Source organism: Gallus gallus, chromosome 4 (assembly GCF_016699485.2).
Source record: "Gallus gallus isolate bGalGal1 chromosome 4, bGalGal1.mat.broiler.GRCg7b, whole genome shotgun sequence".
NCBI classification, from domain to species: domain Eukaryota; kingdom Metazoa; phylum Chordata; class Aves; order Galliformes; family Phasianidae; genus Gallus; species Gallus gallus.
In genome coordinates, this window is record NC_052535.1 from 60,545,491 (window position 1) to 60,563,228 (window position 17,738).

A 17,738-nucleotide genomic window follows, 5' to 3' on the forward strand; every position below is an offset into this window, starting at 1 on the left:
GGCATCCTGGCTTGTATCAGAAATAGTGTGGCCAGCAGGAACAGGGAAGTAATTGTCCCCCTGTACTCAGCACTGGTGAGGCCGCACCTCGAGTACTGTGTCCAGTTTTGGGCCCCTCACTGTAAGAAAGACATCAAGGCCCTGGAGCGTGTCCAGAGGAGGGCAGCAAAGCTGGTGAGGGGTCTGGAGCACAGGCCTTATGAGGAGCGGCTGAAGGAGCTGGGATTGTTCAGTCTAGAGAAGAGGAGGCTCAGGGGAGACCTTATTGCTCTCTATAACTACCTGAAGGGAAGTTGTAGTGAGCTGGGGGTCGGCCTCTTCTCTCGGGTGACTAGTGATAGAACGAGAGGGAATGGCTTCAAGCTGCGCCAGGCTGGACATTAGGAAATACTACTTCTCTGAAAGGGTGGTCAGGCACTGGAATGGGCTGCCCAGGGAGGTGGTGGAGTCACTGAGCCTGGTGGTGTTCAAAGAGTAGTTGGATGTTGTATTGAGGGAAATGGTTTAGCGAGAACCATTGGTGAAGGGCGAATGGTTGGACTAGATGATCCTGTGGGTCTTTTCCAACCTTAGCGATTCTATGATTCTATGATCTTCTATGATTCTATGAAAAAAGAAGGCACATTCCATTCACATTCAACAGCAAATACCTTACAATTGCTTTATTAAACTAATAAACTAAATGTTTGAACTTTTAAATACAGAGGAAAAAAGTGTTTTTAATCATCCTCCTATTAAACTAGTGTTTAAATTTTTGAAGCATTTTTTTCCCCTATATTTTAATCATCCTCCTCCTCCTCCTCTTCATCCTCCTCAAATTCTTCCTCCTCTTCCTCCTCCTCTCCTTCCATGCCTTCTAGGGCTTTTTGTTCCTGTGCAGCCTTGAAAGCCAGCTCCTCTTCCACCGTGGGGTCTGCAGCCTCCCTGATCTCCGGCCCATTGGGGTACTCGGGCTGCACAGGTGGAGGCAGTGCAGGTGTGTGGTTTCCTAGGCTGTATTTGTGCCCCCAACCAAAGTAGATATTGCCGAATTTCCTGAGAAAGATAAGTGAAAGATCACACAGTCTCCCCACAGCAGAGTATCAGCTCACTCTCAGGCTTCCTTACTCTGCTGTGCATATAGTTACTGTGGTGCAGGTTCCCTATAAGAGATACATTAACAAAAAGCCATCTCTTTAACTAACATAACTGTTGATGAATTCACTGATCCAGCTCTGAAAGATGTGGACCTGTTAGAGCAGGTCCAGAGGACAGCCACGAAAGTGATGAGAGGGCTGGCACACATCTGCAGAGGAGGGCTGAGGGAGCTGAGATGGTTCATCCTGGAGAAGACTCCAGGGAGACCTTACTGTGGCCTTTCAGCACTTAAAGGGGACCTATAAGAAAGATGGATGGAGACTTTTTACAAGGTCACCTAACAATACAATCAGGAATAATAGTTTTTAACTGAAACGGTAGATTTAGATTTTATATAAGGAAGAAATTCTTCACTCTGAGGGCGGTGAGGCACTGGAACAGGCTGCCCAGAGGGGCTGTGGCTGCTCCATGCTTGTAGGTGTTCAAAGCCAGGCTGGATAGGGCTTTGGGTACCTGGTCTAGCAGGAGGTGTCCCTGCCCATGCAGGTTGGTTGGAAATGAGTGATCTTTAGAGGTCCCTTCCAACCCAAATCATTCTGTGATTCTATACCTTCCACTTCAAAATCTTCCAGTGCTAAAACAATGCATGTTATACTCTGTCACTTCTCTACTGTGCAGTGTAACTCCAACTTCACTTCTGTAACTTAGATCCATTTCTGACATCAACTCCAGGGCCTATTTAAAAGCTCCACTCTTAGTTAACTGTACTTTGTATAGTGGAAACTAATGAAACAGAGAACCACAGATTTAAGATTTTTTTTTTTTTTGGTAAAAAGCACTGCAGACTCAGGAACACAGGTTTCAAATTGAGGACTGCAGCCAAATATTAACTGGACATTTACACCCATTAGCTTTATGCTAGCATTTCCAATGATTCTTCATTTTTGCTCTTGAATACACACTGTTACTGTTAAACTGCCTTTTCCAGTCTCAGGATTAGTTACATTTCAGTCAGTAAATTAATGATAACCCAGATTTGACTTCAATAGATATGTATACATTCAGCGTGTAGAATTTGTGTTGTAACTATGTCGACTGACTACTCACGTGCCACATGCAAAAGCATATGCTCCAGGCCATCGGTTCGACCGAAGGATTGCAACAGCATATTGAGGGATCAGCCTTGTAGAAAGTGAAACTGTCCAAGCAGGGATGTTTTGAATTCCTAGAGACAGTCAAACAAACACCCTGTGAATAAATTGGCTTAAGAGCCACTACATTTAAGACTGAGTGACAAGGCTGTCACAGAATTCAAGCAATGATTATATGAAGATGCACATTAGATGATCTAAGTCACAAGCAATATAGACACTGTATTCAGACAGGTAGTTTGCATGGGAGGGTATCACACAGATGCTAGCAGCCACATACAGAAAAATACCATGCTCCTGAAATGCAGTGGTACTCACTGCTTTTTCTTTTGTCAGAGATTGTTTAATGCTGATGGATAAATTGAATATGTATTTCACCCTGATCAAAGAACAGAGAGTAGGAAAATAATTTGCTACTGCTATAATCTAATATTCAGGTTTGCATATTGCCATGATTTGCTGCAGTTAATGTGCTACAGAATATAAATTCTCACTAATATATCTATACATGTGTGTACACATTTATTTACATGTGCACATGCTTTTTTGTCTATAAAGATGATGGAAAGATAGCTGAATGTATTCTGTATGTAAGCTGTCTTGAACTTGGAGTAGCCTGACATGTCTGAGGAATTTTTTCTCTTTATTCTCAGGAAGACTTAGCTAGAAGAACCAGAAGATTACAGTTTTAATGTCAGTACTGGTAACCATTTTGTATTTGATTCATTTCTGTAAAAGAACAATGGCAAACTGCACCATTCCATGAAGCACCAGAGGCCTATCCCTTCAAATGTTTACTGCCTAAATGCTAGTATTTCCAGGGACTTGCTATCAAAAACTTGGTACTCCCTGAAGAATACCTTCATCTTCAGAGAGTGGAGTGAGAAGAGGAGGTCCTGTTTCTTGCTGTAGTTCATCTGGCACCTCATCCTTCTCCTCCTCCTCCTCTTCACCTTCTTCTTCCTCTGTTTTTTGTAAAGGGTTAAACCAAACACAGCGACCCTATCATCAACAAGGAAGAATCATAAATACATGCAACAATCAGTGAAAGAATGTAAGCCAGCTTAAATAACTGGTTCAGACACACACACAAGAGGGAGTGGGAGAGGAAAGAAAGAATGTAAGTTCCACAGTAGGGATATTGTAGGCACTGTTGTCTCTTTACCCCTCATTCATTCTTTATCCCTGCTAACCATTTCAGAATAATCTCATACCTCTGTCATGAGCTTTCAGTTATTTTGTTGTATTTGATTCTTTTAACAATCCATGCTGATGATAGATGCTGGACTTCAGCAGAAAGACAAAAATCCTATTCTTTCTGAGACTGTATCTTAAAGCATTCATTTGTTTCAATATTCATTTTGCGAGGGGATAATAGCTTGTTGCTGGCCTTATTGGTTACAGCCATGCTGACATCCATTTCTTCCTTGTCAGGCACAGAGTGTGAAGATGCACACGAGATACACAAAACATTCTTTCTCTCTACAACTGAGCTCAAGTCCAAAAAGGCTCCTGAAACGTGTGCAAATTCATACCTATCTCCATCCTTTTTGTGCAGACCTGTATGCTGTTTTTCAGTTCAATCCTTAAAAAACACAGAAGGCACAAGAAACAACACTACATGACATAAGCTTTTATACCAATTTGTCCTTATATTCAGAGTGAACAGCAGCTCAAGAAGACAGGAAGCTACTACTACAGAGTGAAAGGTATCTGAGGTCAGCGTGACCTTTGTGAGCACATACCTGCTTCAAAATACTCGGTACATGGTGTACCCATGTAGACAGAGACTCCACCATTTCAAATGCAGAAAGAGGTTCAAAATCAGGGTTTTCCTCGTAGTCATCTCTTCCTCCTCCTCCTTCCTCATCCTCATCTCCTTCTTCCTCTGAAAACCGGTAATATCCAAGGGGACTGACATGGGTTCCTGCTGAGATGCGAGCTATCTGTGCACGCAGGTAATTGGCTTCATTTCCAGGGAAAGGCGGGAAGCTCACAATGGGAGCATCAAGCCTACCAGTGAAAAACTTCTTGATTTTCCTGGCACAGACAATCTGTGCTGGTGTCACTGGTGGCAACTTCACCCAGGGTTCGCCTGGCTCATTACAAACAAAGTAGACATGTTTATTAGCCCCAGTTCCATTTTCTTCTTTTGGAATGACAGGTGGGGGCTTATAGGTAGACTTTGGTGGTTCATTTTTTTCTTTTTCCTCATCTTCATCTTCAACCTCATCCATTCTTTTATCTCCTTCGTCAATAACCTCTTCCTCTTCTGTTTCCTCCTCCTCTTCCCCCTCACGGAACTGAACTTCAGCTATAATATAGTTCTTCTCCCGGCCCAGAATCCTGCCCCAGAAGCGACAGGTCTGGATTGGCTGAACGCTAACAAGTTTTTTAAGGGCAAGAAATATGAGATAGGTTTCATCTCTGCTCAAGCCAATTCCACCCTGTTCAAAATAAAAGGCTGTTTCCATCACATTAGGTAGAGGAATCTCTCCCTAGTATAAACAAAATCATGAGTTAGAGCTGAAGAATCATAGAAGTACTTGAAAGATTAACAAGATATCCACTGAAAGTCATATATCACTCTCTCAAAGTACTTTGTGGGCATTCATTTATTACATCTCTCATTACTGTTTAGAAAAATTAAAGACGCCACAATAAGGATAAAGAAGAATACAGATAAACAGACACCAGGTCAACACTATTTATCTGAAATTAATGTTCTTTTTAATACCTTGTCATAAAGCTCCCTGTATTATTTAAGAGGAAATTTCTTAAGGCTAGTATGAAAAATCGGCCCCTGCTCTTACTGAAGTCAGTAATGCTCTGGCTGGCTTGTGGGATGCAGAACTAGGCCAATAATGAGGATTTCATTAAGAATTTACATTCTGTTTATCATCAGTCTTGGATGACTTGGATGAATACCCTCAGTTCATGGGAGTAGGTGGATAAAGATTCTAAATTATACACAGCAGGGTAGGAATTTAGGGGAAGTAGTGCTGGTTTTACATGGAATTTGTTTTGTTCTTGGAGGTTTTTTTAGGTCAAAGCAAGATGGGCAGGAGTATGAAAAATGCAAAATTCCTTTCTGGAACATTGCACTTTTCTCCATTTTTTTTTCTTTTACCATTGCATATATTGTTGCAGTAAAGTGAGTAGTAGGCTACGGCAAAAGGTGCAAAAATGTATACTTAATTGTTAGGATGTGTATTCTGTGGTAGCAACTCATTTGAATACATAGTGATAACTTCATATGAAAATCCACATTTGTTATCTTAATATCCCTTAGTTTTTTACAAGAATTCCCTTAATTTTTCTTTGGCTGCAAATGCACCTGTATATGAACAACTGAATACTGAAAATTTCCCTGTTTAATGTTTATTTCAGTAGTTATTCCTTCTTCTTGTAACCATATATATTTTTTCAGTTGGAGAAGGAAGGACTGAAAGCACAGTTGAAGATGTGAGAATCACAAATTCTCCATTCTCTATTTTACAGTAAAATCTGTGTGCAATATTCTAAATCTGGTCTAGAAAGAACCCAAAATTACGGTCACCTTAGGTAAAGAAAAGTCAGGTTTTTGGTAAAGAATTTAGATGGAATGTTTCAGCCTGAATTCACATGTGAGAGATACTCTAATCTGTAGAATATCGATGATTTTAAAAGCTCAGGATGTTAGACTTACTCCAGGAACAAAATTCTCAATTAAGTAACCAGTTGTATTTTCTTCACAGCTAAACATAGGACCAGCTTGACTGTGAAGAGGGTGCAATTATTTCATGTGATCATGAGAGAGACTACAATATCGCCCCTTTTTCCTTTCCCTTCCCACCATCCTGCCACCCATCTCTCCAGTGTATTTGGTGGCTATTTTTTTCTAATAATAACTCACTAGCTCTTCTTCTCGTTCTTCATCTCCTGCATCTGACTTGAAGAACAAGTTTCTGCGTATTTCTGCAGATTCAAACGATGGAAGAATCTCATGTTCGTCTCGAAGAGTATCCATTTTTTTCTGAAACTGAGCTGCCTTCACATCCTTGCTAATGTTCTCAAATATGTCTACTGGATTTGCGGGCCGTTCATCCAGGATTTTTGTTAGCACATTAACAAGATGATCATATCTGTCATATAAATAAAGATGGAATTGGTCTACTATACAAAAGAGTTAAAATATTACACTTTTAATATTAAAAGTAGAAACTAATCACTTGGGACTTGTGAGAAATAATTGGAATAGTTAGATGAAAAGGGGTCATGGAGCATTGTGAGAAATTAGGCTTGAAACTGTTTGTAACGTTCAGTCTTCCATTTTTTGTTTATCCCACACCTTACCTGGTAGTTACAGTAGAATTTAAACCTAATCTCATTGAAATCAGTTTCCCTTTGTACTCTATAATTCCCCTTCAGAATTTTGTTTCTGAAAGATGGTGGACACACAAGTATAACATAGTGATAAGATACTGCATTTGTAATGTATTCTCCTGTCCTATAACCTCTGCTACCCCTTGTCTTCTTCACATATCCCTTTGCCCTCTCATCAACACTTCTTTCATTTCCACTCCTACTTCCTTCCCCATTCAATTTTGCCCCTGCTTCAGACTTACAAGTTCAGGCCAGACGTTAAGCTGCTCTGCAGCAAATAGGCTTTTGCATTCTGACACGCCAGCATTCGGTGGTCAGGATCTGGTGTTTGATCATCGAATAGACCGTAGCCTGGCTGATATAGTCCATAGCCTGGTTCATGTGGCAAATAAGGTCCATGCTCGGCCATGGCCAGACGCCCCAGCAGCCCCTCAGCCTCGCTCGCCACCGAGGTGAAGCGGCAGCCGTTGCCAGGGCAGCCGTTGCCGGAAGGGGCGGGCCGGCTGTTCGCCTCTGCTGTCGGCAGGGACTGGCGTTTGTCCCCGCCGCCCGGCTGAGTGGAGCGGCGGCCTTGAGGGAGAGCCGATGAAACTGCTGGAGCTCCCTCGGACGGTTAACCGGGCAAAGGGATGGCTTCTGCACCTGCTGCCGCTGCCGTTCCCATTCCCGCTGGGCGGGCGCTCCACTCCATTCTGCAGCTGCCCGAGCTGCTCTTCGCGCCTGTTTGTCTGCAGGGGGCGCCCGCCCCGCTTCTTTCCTCTCTTCATGATCGGCAGCGCTCCGTATCTGAAGCGTTCGTGGTGCAAGAGCCCCTCACAGCTTCGGCTGAGACAAAAAAAAAAAGTAGACCTTCCAAAGCTTAATTTTCATTTAAAAAGAAACACGTGGTGTTCCCTTGCTTTCCCTGGCTGCGAGAGAAAGCGCCGTTTAATCTACAGTATTTTAGCAGGGCTACATCATACCATTGCTATATGGTATCAAGCTTTTTCTTCTAGGAGGAAAACACACTGTAAAACCTGATGAACATTTAAAAAACTGCCTCTGCAGATGCAGGGAAAAGCAGATATAAACAAAATAAGAATGAAAGTATCCTAACAGAAGAGTTAAATAATAATAATAAAAAAATCATTGCATCGTGACCCTATGATTTCAGGGATTAAAACAATATCCTAAAAATACTAATTCTACTGGGTAGAATTATGCAAAGATTTCATTGTTGACTTCGTGGTCTTTGCAAGGAACGTGCCCTCGCTCCCGGCGTTGCGGATGCACCTGCAGAGCTTATTCAACAGCTGCAGAGGGCGCTGCAGCACCGCGAATTTCTTGTGCGTTACTTCTGATCTCCTACCCTTATTCCTTATGTAGAGGAAAAACTTGATTTGTTGTTTAGTGTTACAGTTGGAAAGATTATCGCGGTGGAAGGGAAAAAAAGACAGACAGAGAAGGAATGCTCACCTGTATCTAAAGATCTAGGCTCACAGGAGAAGAAACTCCCCAAAGAAGAGATCTCCAGAAAGAGATCCTTGCTTAGTGGCAGTCGGCCCTTAAACGGGGTCTAGGAGAGGTGCAGCCAGGCTCCACACCTTCCGGTCACGCAGCTGAATTGCCTTCACCTGTGCTCCCATCACTGACCCGGTCCTTTCCTCAGGTGATCAATCAGTGCTTCAGGCAATGACTCAACAGTTCCCATACATTCAGTAATTCGCTTTATAAAACGTATAAAATTGTATACGTGTGATGTTCTGTGAAGCACCTGCCCAAGAGAGGACAAATACTTCATCTTTTCAATCTCCTCTAGCAAAAAAAAAAAAAAAAAAAAAAAAAAAGAGAATACTAGGACCACCTGTTACTCCTTGCCTTTGCCTTCATATAGGTTATAAAGTACACTACAGAATCAGGGCACAGAGTACCTCACTTCATCCACGCTGTCTTATCAATGCGCTGTCATCACCTCTCATTGATGTGGAAAAGTAGCAGATGAATGCATGTAATACTACTGCAGAATCTCACTCTGATGAACACCATCAGTAGCACGTGTTAATTAGCTGAAACGTAACTAAAGTATCTATGGATGCTTTCAATTTAGCATTTCATTTGGGATATACGCTAATGGTTTGCACTCCATCTGCTGTGGTCAGGTATCAGTGGTCTCTCTTGTGCAACAAATTCAGGCCATTCTTTTTCAATAACACTTTTTTGTTTGTTTGTTTTTTAAACTGAAATCTTGTTGGTTGCTTTGTTGCGCTTCTATACAGTTTCACTGTTGAGTTGTGAAGCTGCTCACACTGGCGAGGGAAGTGGAATGGAATTTCCTATTTCACATGGGAATCCTTCTGTGCTCTGTTAATTTCTAAGCAAACATTTTTTTTTGATTCAATTGGAAAACCCAGTTTCAGGGCCCACATGCCTTCCCTGAAGAATACTTTCACCTTATACTACAGATAAGTAGCACCTGTAACTACTGAGGTGGTTCCTGTGTAGTGGGAAAGGCAGGTTTAACTGAACTCCACTCTGTACCCAGGACCTGGGTGCTCCTGCTTTCAGTGCAGCTCATTCCCAAGCTGCTGCTGGGTGAGGTGTTGGGCCTTCCTCAGCAAGCTGGAAAATATGTAGATTTTCAGGTTGCAAATCATGGTCAAGGCTGAAGTGTCCCTGAAGATGTGAAGTTGAAGTCTGGCTTTTTGTTTACCTTGTGTTTATGAATTAAAGATTCAATTTCTAGTAGAGATCTGTTCTTTTAAAATGTTGAATGAGCTACAGTTGAGCTACAGACACTTTCCTTCAACTAGACGGCCTTCTGTACTCCTCCCTGTGACAGGTGGCTCAATGGCTGTAGCCTGAAGTAGGCTTTCTTACATGAATCCCACACTGTTTTGAGAATGTGGGACTAAGGGATCTTCTTAACGCTGTCTGATCCGGTCCCTTGTTATCACGTGCTATTGCAGTAGCAAATCTCACCTAAATTCAGTAAAGTAGGCCTCCTGGTGCATTATTAACGGCGTTAATAAGACCCTGTTATTAGGAAGGAGGCGGGGGCAGCGGTTGCTTGCCGCTATCGCGGGGGGCGTTACGGCTGCGGGGGGCGGAGGCAGACGGAGGGGGGTTGCCCGCCGTTCCCTAGGCGACGGCTACCAACAGAGAGTGGGCAGAGGACAGTGCCGGCCGCTTGGGGCGGCCGGGTGTGCTGAGGCGCCGGTTCCACGCCGCTCGGTACCCAGAGGGGCCTGGCGGTACGGTGACGCTCACCGCTGTGGTGCGGGGCGTGCTTTGGGCCGGGCTTGCTTAGTGTCGGCACTCTGAGCTTTGCGTAGCGCTGCGGTTCGTGTGGTGGCGGTACCGAGCCTTCCCGCCGGTCCTCCGGCCGACGATCTTTGTTTTGTTCTTCTGTGTTTCACTCTGGGAATCGGTCTCCTGACCATCCTGCTCTCTGTTCAAGTCTATATTTTCCTTAGACTTCTTGTCCGGGTGTTTCCCTTCCCTCAGTCTTCAGTGAGGGTGATGTGGAGGAAAAATGAATATTCACTATAAATGATTTGCACTGAAATCAAGAAGAAATTGGAAGTACTCCCAATAACCAGATGTTGTGCTGCTGTTAGAGGGCTTCCAAAATTCCACTTCTGTGTTTTATCCTTGACTTGTCTGTGCAGTTTCTTTCCATACCGTTAATTGAAAGTGGCTGAAATCCACTGCTAGAGATAGCCCCAGGCTGAGGAAGGAGGCTGCCGGCATCTTTATTGCTAGCTGTTAATGCTACCCAAACCTCTAATCTCAGTACTTGGAAGATAACTGTTAGGAAATGTTGACCCAACCCACATAAATTCAGTGAGTTGCAACAGGAACACTAAAAATGCCTTTTATTTTTTTTTTCTCCATCCGTGTTCTGAATTTGTTTTAGAAATAAAATAAAATGGTGTCCAAATTCCACATAGTCCATTTGATGTTTAAGCACCAAAACTGTCAATCATGTTGCAGATGAGTTTCCTCAGATTACGTTGATGCTAATATTTTTAATCAAAACTTCTTGCATTTTACTTAAATAAACTTTGTTTGTTTATTTATAGGTGTTGACTGTTTATGGAGTGACAGTAAAGCACATAAACAGAGATACTTCTACCTTTTAGAGTGGTACACTGTCACCCAGCCATGCCTACAGAAGGAAAAAGTGATATGGAGAGGACTGGCCTCTTCAGTGAAATGAGCTATGTTACCATTGGAGATAAATATGTATCACCTTATATGCGTAAGTATATTTAATTTTAACCACTATGTAAAAATAGGGACTCCTTTTAGTATCCACCTTTTTTTCAGAATCATTATTTTCTATTATTTCTTTTTATCAGAGGCAACTGTTTTTTTCATACATATTCTTTGCTTAGATATGAAGGCTTGGTATGATGGCATATATATCAAAGAAACAAAAAACCCAGTAAAATGAGTATGCATAACAGATTCACTACAAAATTAATGTATAACTTTCTTTTTAATATAATTTACCTGTAAGTTGCGAGTATTTTCCTGTGCTTGTGTAAAATAACAGTGTTACTTACATCCTGCCTTTTTTTTGGAAAAGATTCTCCTTTTCTTGTCCTTCCGGGGAATCTCATGCACAGGCATGAGACCAGAATAGAAAAGAAACAACTCTAAACACTAAATTACAACTCTAAATTAAAAATAATGATGATGTAATTCTCAGAAAGCCTGCTGAAAGAACACATGTGTAAATTGTTGTAGTCATTAAGGTGGCAAAGCTGACTCTCAGTAGTTACCGGGAAGTGAAAAATGCAAACCTCTCAGGGTAAAATGTAAATCCTCTCAGTACAGGTGTGTTTGCTGTGATGTTCTGTCACTGGCAAGTGTGTCGGCCAGAACCCTCACTGACTCACTAGTTTATTGCTTTCATCACAGTAAGCTGTGGGGCACTCAAAACACAGCGGAGGATGTTGAAGCTGGTTGACCTGGTCTGTAATTGGAGGGTGAAAGAGATGCTCCCCTGATGCATTTCTCATAGTATATAAATAGGTATCAGCTCTAGCTCTGAATTGTAGTCTGGAGTAACTGATCACTCTCTGTTGCCTCTAAAGCAAACGTAGGGATTGGAAAATGAAAACTGTGTGCTGTGAATACCTTCTCATAGTATTGTCTTTTACACACAATGTATATTGTGTGATATATGTATGTATGATTCACTTGATATACAACTGAAATGCTCGCTCTGCAGGACATTCTTTGTGCCACCCAGCCATTTGGATCCAGACCTTAGTTTTTTAATGCAGTCTAAGAGATGCACTAACTTTGAATGGTTTTTTACCATTCTTACTTTTTTTTTAAAGGCCCTTTTAACGAAGCTGCAAGCAAGAACAGACAGATGCTATCTGAGGGGAGCAAAACATTGTCAGCTCTTCAGGCAGGTTATTTTGACCCTCAGTTTAAGAGGATTTTCAATGGTGAAGCCTACTCAAACCCTGTTCAACTAAGGAGACGTTACAGATTGGCAGAATCAAAGAAAAATTTGGGCAAAGCCTTCCTTCCCAGTAATGGAGATAAATTGCCGTAAGTGTTGTGTTTAACCTATTTCTCTGTATATCTCTTTGTTAATCAGTCTGTACTAATATCACTTCACCTTGCTGGTGCAAAATTGAAACAACCTCTGCTAAGCCTATTTATAATAAGATTCCTCAAGAACTTCATCTCCACTTCCATCTTGTTTCTTTTGTGTCCATAACACTGTACACGGAATTCCCATAGTTGTAGCTCCATGCACAGTGGATCTGGTATGGATTGATTTTTACCTCTTGAGATGACACTTGTTTGGGTTTTCTGCATGCTAACATTTTAGCACAGTGAATATGGAAAACCTGAAATATTTACAAAGTTCCAACAAATGTGTTAATTTGCTCTTTTTAGAAGTGGACTAGGCAGCTATTACGGAACCATAGGAGGTCCATTTGAATACTTCAGTGCACAACTGAAAGCCAGAGAAAGATACATTCCTCCTGGAAAGAATTTTTATACTAGTCCAGGAAAAAAAGGAACTGGATATGGGTAACTTCACATTACTTCTTGCAGTCTTTTGTTAAATGCTTTTTGAGTTTTGAGTATCTAACTAATTCATTCTCTTTTTACAGTTATGCAAATCTTACCATAGGTGAACAATATGCACATGAAGCGGATGGCTATGAATTAGAAAAAATAATTGCAAAGGTAAAAAAGACATAATCTTTATTATGTATTAACCATGATTATTTGTTAGAGTTTACATGATTTTTTTTGTTCACTGTGGTGTTTCCCTCAGCTAAGAATCACAATATTCATTTATAAGGTGGAGGGAGGAAGACAAATTAATATATTGTAAAAAATGAAGATTTACTTTATTTTATTATTTTTTTAAGACAGCCAAAAGTATCCCATACAAGCTCTAGCAATCAAGACTTGATCTTAATTTTTTTTTTAATGTGGAGCCCTTAAGCAAAAATTGCAATAATTACCAAACAATGTGAATAGCAAGAACAATAATAATTCTTCTGTGCTGTTGTCAGAAATGAGATTGTATTATCCCAGATGCCTTACAAAAAAAACCAAACTGAAACAAAAAAGTGTGTTCGTTTTTATCATATAAGCTCATAAATTGAGGAAAGCTCCTATCTTTCCTTGTACTGAATTTCTGAATTTAGTTTTCTTATATATTTTCATTATACGCAGTGAAAAATTACTAAATTGGTCTATGGTAGGAATAAGATTAGAAAACTCAGGGTCAAACCTGTATTTAAAGTGGAATCTATGAAGATTAGTCAACATCTCCCATGGTACAAAGAGCCAATTCATAGAGAAATTCAACAAAGTGCAGAGCATATGGGACATGAAGAGTGTTCTGAACTGTGAGTATGTATGCTGCTGGGATGCATGCTAGCAGGATTTTCAAGTATGAAGGTACACATGTATGCCCAAGATACAGGCATACAATATAGTTAGACACATGTTAAATGCACAGTGCTTTTCCAGACATTTTCCTACCATACTTCTGTAGCAATTATTGTGCTTTCTGGTCAGTGTATGTTCCATTATACTTGGTGGCTATTTAAATACATTGATCAAACAAACAGAGTGAACATTTTTTCAAGAATGGATTTAAATGTTTTCAATGTTTTGGTGAGGAGAATGAAATAAAGTTGGAAAGCTCAAGATTCTTCCTTTGACTTTATTTATTTTACAGAAAGCACGAGAGGAACACAAGCGTTTGGTTAAAGGAGGGCCTTTCAAATCTAATATATACCCCCTGGAGTATTTTGACATGAATCCCTATTTCAGTGACAAACCTTTGCCACCTGTGAAGAAACCACCACTGGAGAAGCGAATTGCAAAACCTTTCAAGCCAAGTTCTCCTGCTAAGAAGGTTAGTTTATCTTAAAGCTACTGGAAACAATGGATAAATATGCAGATGTTTTGGGTTAAAACTTTGCTTACAGTACATAAGGTAGAAACCAACGTTTCTTACTGTTCAAAGTAGAAAAGATATTGTGCAATTTACTTTGTTTGAGCCAACGCTCCCTGATAAGCAGTTTCAAGTAACCTAAAAAGTCTTTAAAATCTGCTTAGTGCTGTTAACATACAGTTAATTGGCTGGATAGGCCATGAAAAATGCCCAAAGTGGAATTTATGTTTTACAGCAAATGACAGTAAGAAAGGATTACAGTAGCAAAACAAAATGCTGTTTTATTTTGGACTCTGTCAGTCTCTCATAGCATTTTTGAACCTGTATAGATATCTAAAACAAAATTCGTAGCGGTGTCGTGGGAATGGAGAGCTAGAAGGAGCAGAAAATGTCAGACTAGGGCTCCTGCTCAGCGAAAGGCTGTAGGAGTTACCTTGGGAGTTAGCAGCAGACACAGATCTGGAGTCAGCTATAGAATTTTCTAATTCTTCAGTATTGAGGGAAAAAAGGAGGAGGTGGATGGGAATAAATACACGGGGGAAGCACTCGGGACCTAAGAAATGAAACTTGGTGTTAATGTCAAGGAACATAGTTCACTTGTTTCAGTTGCTTTATGTTACTTCTTAAAATCTAAATGGATATTTTTGCATTCCATAAAGCATCCTTTTTAATATTTATATTTTTTTCTGAAATAAAATGCTAAGTTTATGCCATTCACCTTAGGCTAAATCTTATTTTTAGCTTGAAATGTTCTTAAAATATTGATGCATAAATCTCTCTTTCTCAGATGACTCCAAATACGTAGTACATTAATACCCCTTAATTTGTTACTTTCCTTCATTTTGGTGTTCCACTGTCAGCCACTTATGATGTTCTGCTAATTTTATGATTATTCTGTCCTTCACCATTGACTTATTTGACCGATACTAATTCATCTGATGAATAAGATGATAGCAGTGAAAATGTAACTGTTCAGAAAAGGACTGCAAGAATGCTTACACATGAAGAATTATGCTGGGTGTTGTCTCACAGATGAAGCAGCTGAGACCCTTTAGTATGGCAATGTGTTCTCAAAAGTCAGCTGCTGAAAAGCTAGCACATCTTCTCACTGACAATGCTGGTGACCCTGTTCCTGGCTCTCAACAATGCGCGTGCTGCCATTCAATATATAAATGCTGCACTTCTCAAACTCCCTCTTTTCTATACAAATCCTTATTGGAAAAATTGCTTTATTGCTCATTGAATTGCTTACTGTTGCATTTTAAGGAACGCCGCCTGAACTGACTGTGGAGATTAGCTGTTCTAGAGGATTACAAAGAACCAATAAGGTTTCTGCAGGCTTTTTAACTAGAAATTGCCATTGTTACAGTTCCTGTGGACTTACTGTTACAGGAAAAGCCTGTGTAGTATTCCTACACCTGCACTGAATGTGGAGGTTTCCTAGTGAACTAAGAGTGACATAGGAATTCTCGTTTTTTACCACATCATAGGTCACTTCAGTGAGTTATGGTTCTACTTTTTCTATCATGTTTTTAAAATCCTTCACTCAAAATCCAGACTTACGGAGAATATTTTAAACCATCTAATCACTAAAATTTCCCCTAAGGTTTCCAATGCAAGGTTAAGCAATATTGTTTTTTTTTTTTAATAGAATATAATGCAGTCTGCTATTCAGTATTCTCTGCTTTTGCATGAAAAATATTGTAATAAAATCCAATTATTCTGTAGATTAGCACTTTGAAAGGTTATTTTTTTTTCAGTCAGGGGGCATGAAAGGAGGCACGTTTGATCCTTATCCAAGCCATTCTGCTGACCCTTATGTAATCAAAAAAACTATGGCTGTCCCATCCAGTAAAGAACAAAAGGTTTTTCATCCTCCTGCTGGACCAAAAAGCAGACCTGTTACAAGTATAGTGACTCTAAATGTCCTAAGGTAAGACACTTTAAGTTCATATTTCATGTGTACTGTTGTATGGGAACTGTTGAATCATGGCCTGAACCTCTGATTGACCACCTGAGGCAAGCACCGAGTCAGCCGCAGGAGCACAGGTGAAGGCAATTCAGCTGTGTGACTGGAAGGGTTGGAGCTCTTATATAAGGAATATAAGGAAGCTTGCTTTCAAAACTTATTCCTATACTTTTGTAAATTTAGGTGAAGTTTCTCAAACAGTTATTTGTAAATAACTTTGTTTGGCCTTATTGTAATGCAAGCAGATGACTATGTCCCTTAGTTAAAACTTCACTTTCAAATGGGATTTCTAAGATTGCATGTAGTACAGCTAAGCATAGATATGCAGAGTTTTTTTGCTTGCTCCGTGAGCAACATGAAAAATTTTAGAAATATTTGATTAAAATTTGGAAATCGCTCTTAGAAGAATGTTTTGTGGTGTCTGTTATGTATCATATGTGAAGTTCAAGAAACTTATCATTTAAGTTTCAATTTGCACTGACAAGGCTAAACCAGAAGCTACCTATTACTCCATGTTGATTTGATTGACTGAATTGAAAGTACATCAGGAAGCCTGGTAACTACCAATACTGATGTAAGAAAGTACAACTTCCCATGTATCTACTGGTGTTTTTAAACTAGTGAAAGTGGATAAAGAATAGCATACTGGTCTGGGTAGTCTCCTTATCACAGTAGTTTGTATTATTGTTTCATCAACAGAGTAAAAAACTGTGTTCTCAAATGAAATCCTTTGTGGGGGGGGAAAAAATAACTGCATATGAAGCTTCAAAATTGAGAAGGACTGGCTGATTGTGAAGTATCACCACATGCTCACAGAAATGGTTATGATGGACTCATTACAAATATTTGTAAAGAGAAAAAATTCACATCTGAAAGTTCCATGGACAGAAATTCAAACCACTTCAAATTGTCTGCTACCATTTCTCTCCTAACAATTTTAAAAGATGTATTAATTTTTGCTTCATTATTCCTAGGTTTAGTGGAATGAGAATTGTGAACAGCATTTATTCGAAGTATGAATGTTGTAGCACATAGAGTTTAAGAAATGTGGTGAGATACTTTTCAAGTTGTCAGCTTCCCCACTGGATTACGATTTTAATGTACTTTTCAGTGGAAATCTTATCTTCTGGTATTTTGACCGTAATCCTAAATTGGATTTGTGAGTGCAAATTCTTGCTCTCACACAGAGTTCTGTATAAATCAATTAGATGCCTCATGGATTAAAGTCATTAAATCTAATTACAGGAATGGGTGTAACAGGTTTTTCATTTTTTTACAAAAACTTTCCTATTCTGAAGAGTAATATTCTAAAACAAAATCTAATAAGTTTCTCTTCATTTACATTTCAGATCAATAAATGGAAAGAACTACAAGACTGCATATGCTACATCTTGTTAGGTAAAAATGGCGAAACGAAGGGTACACTTTTAAGACTCTTACCAACATGGCTGCTAATAAGCATTCAGAGCAAATAAAAATGTGAGAAGTGGAATTCAAGTACATAAGGAAATCCGGTTTGTTTAATTATTGAGAATGCAATATTTGTGTTGGTTTTTTTTACACACACACACACACACACATATATATATATATATATACATACATACTTGGTTGTAAAGCTATGATAAGCAATATAATGTACTCAGTAAGTCCAAGGGTGAATAAATTTTCATCTTATTGCTTCACTTGAGTTTTGAAACGTACTTTTACAGAACATACTTCCTATTGAGTAATTTAGGTTCAAATT

At 39.9% G+C, this 17,738-nt stretch overlaps 2 protein-coding genes across 5 annotated transcripts; one reads left to right on the forward strand and one right to left on the reverse strand.

The window, feature by feature from the left end:
* Window positions 1–635: 635 nt before the first annotated feature.
* LOC107049033 (radial spoke head protein 4 homolog A-like) lies at window positions 636–10,012 on the reverse strand. Its single transcript, XM_015285600.4, has 8 exons — window positions 9,840–10,012; window positions 7,240–7,418; window positions 6,836–7,163; window positions 6,124–6,352; window positions 3,974–4,726; window positions 3,089–3,230; window positions 2,185–2,302; window positions 636–1,035 (listed from the first exon to the last, which is right to left on the reverse strand). Exons 1-8 carry the CDS (start codon window positions 10,010–10,012, stop codon window positions 780–782), a joined length of 2,178 nt encoding a protein of 725 aa, XP_015141086.2. The 3' UTR covers window positions 636–779.
* C4orf47 (C4orf47 homolog) lies at window positions 9,724–17,491 on the forward strand. 4 transcript variants are annotated; one of them, XM_040699911.2, is made up of 8 exons: window positions 9,724–10,415; window positions 10,655–10,833; window positions 11,924–12,143; window positions 12,498–12,635; window positions 12,719–12,794; window positions 13,804–13,983; window positions 15,783–15,955; window positions 17,341–17,491. In XM_040699911.2, exons 2-8 carry the CDS (start codon window positions 10,737–10,739, stop codon window positions 17,387–17,389), a joined length of 933 nt encoding a protein of 310 aa, XP_040555845.1. In that variant the 5' UTR covers window positions 9,724–10,415; window positions 10,655–10,736; the 3' UTR covers window positions 17,390–17,491. The 4 variants fall into 4 exon arrangements, with proteins under 4 accessions (XP_040555845.1, XP_004936032.2, XP_040555846.1 ...); XM_004935975.5 differs by having other exon boundaries at window positions 9,724–9,823; XM_040699912.2 differs by having other exon boundaries at window positions 9,724–9,803.
* The last annotated feature ends 247 nt before the right edge of the window (window positions 17,492–17,738 follow it).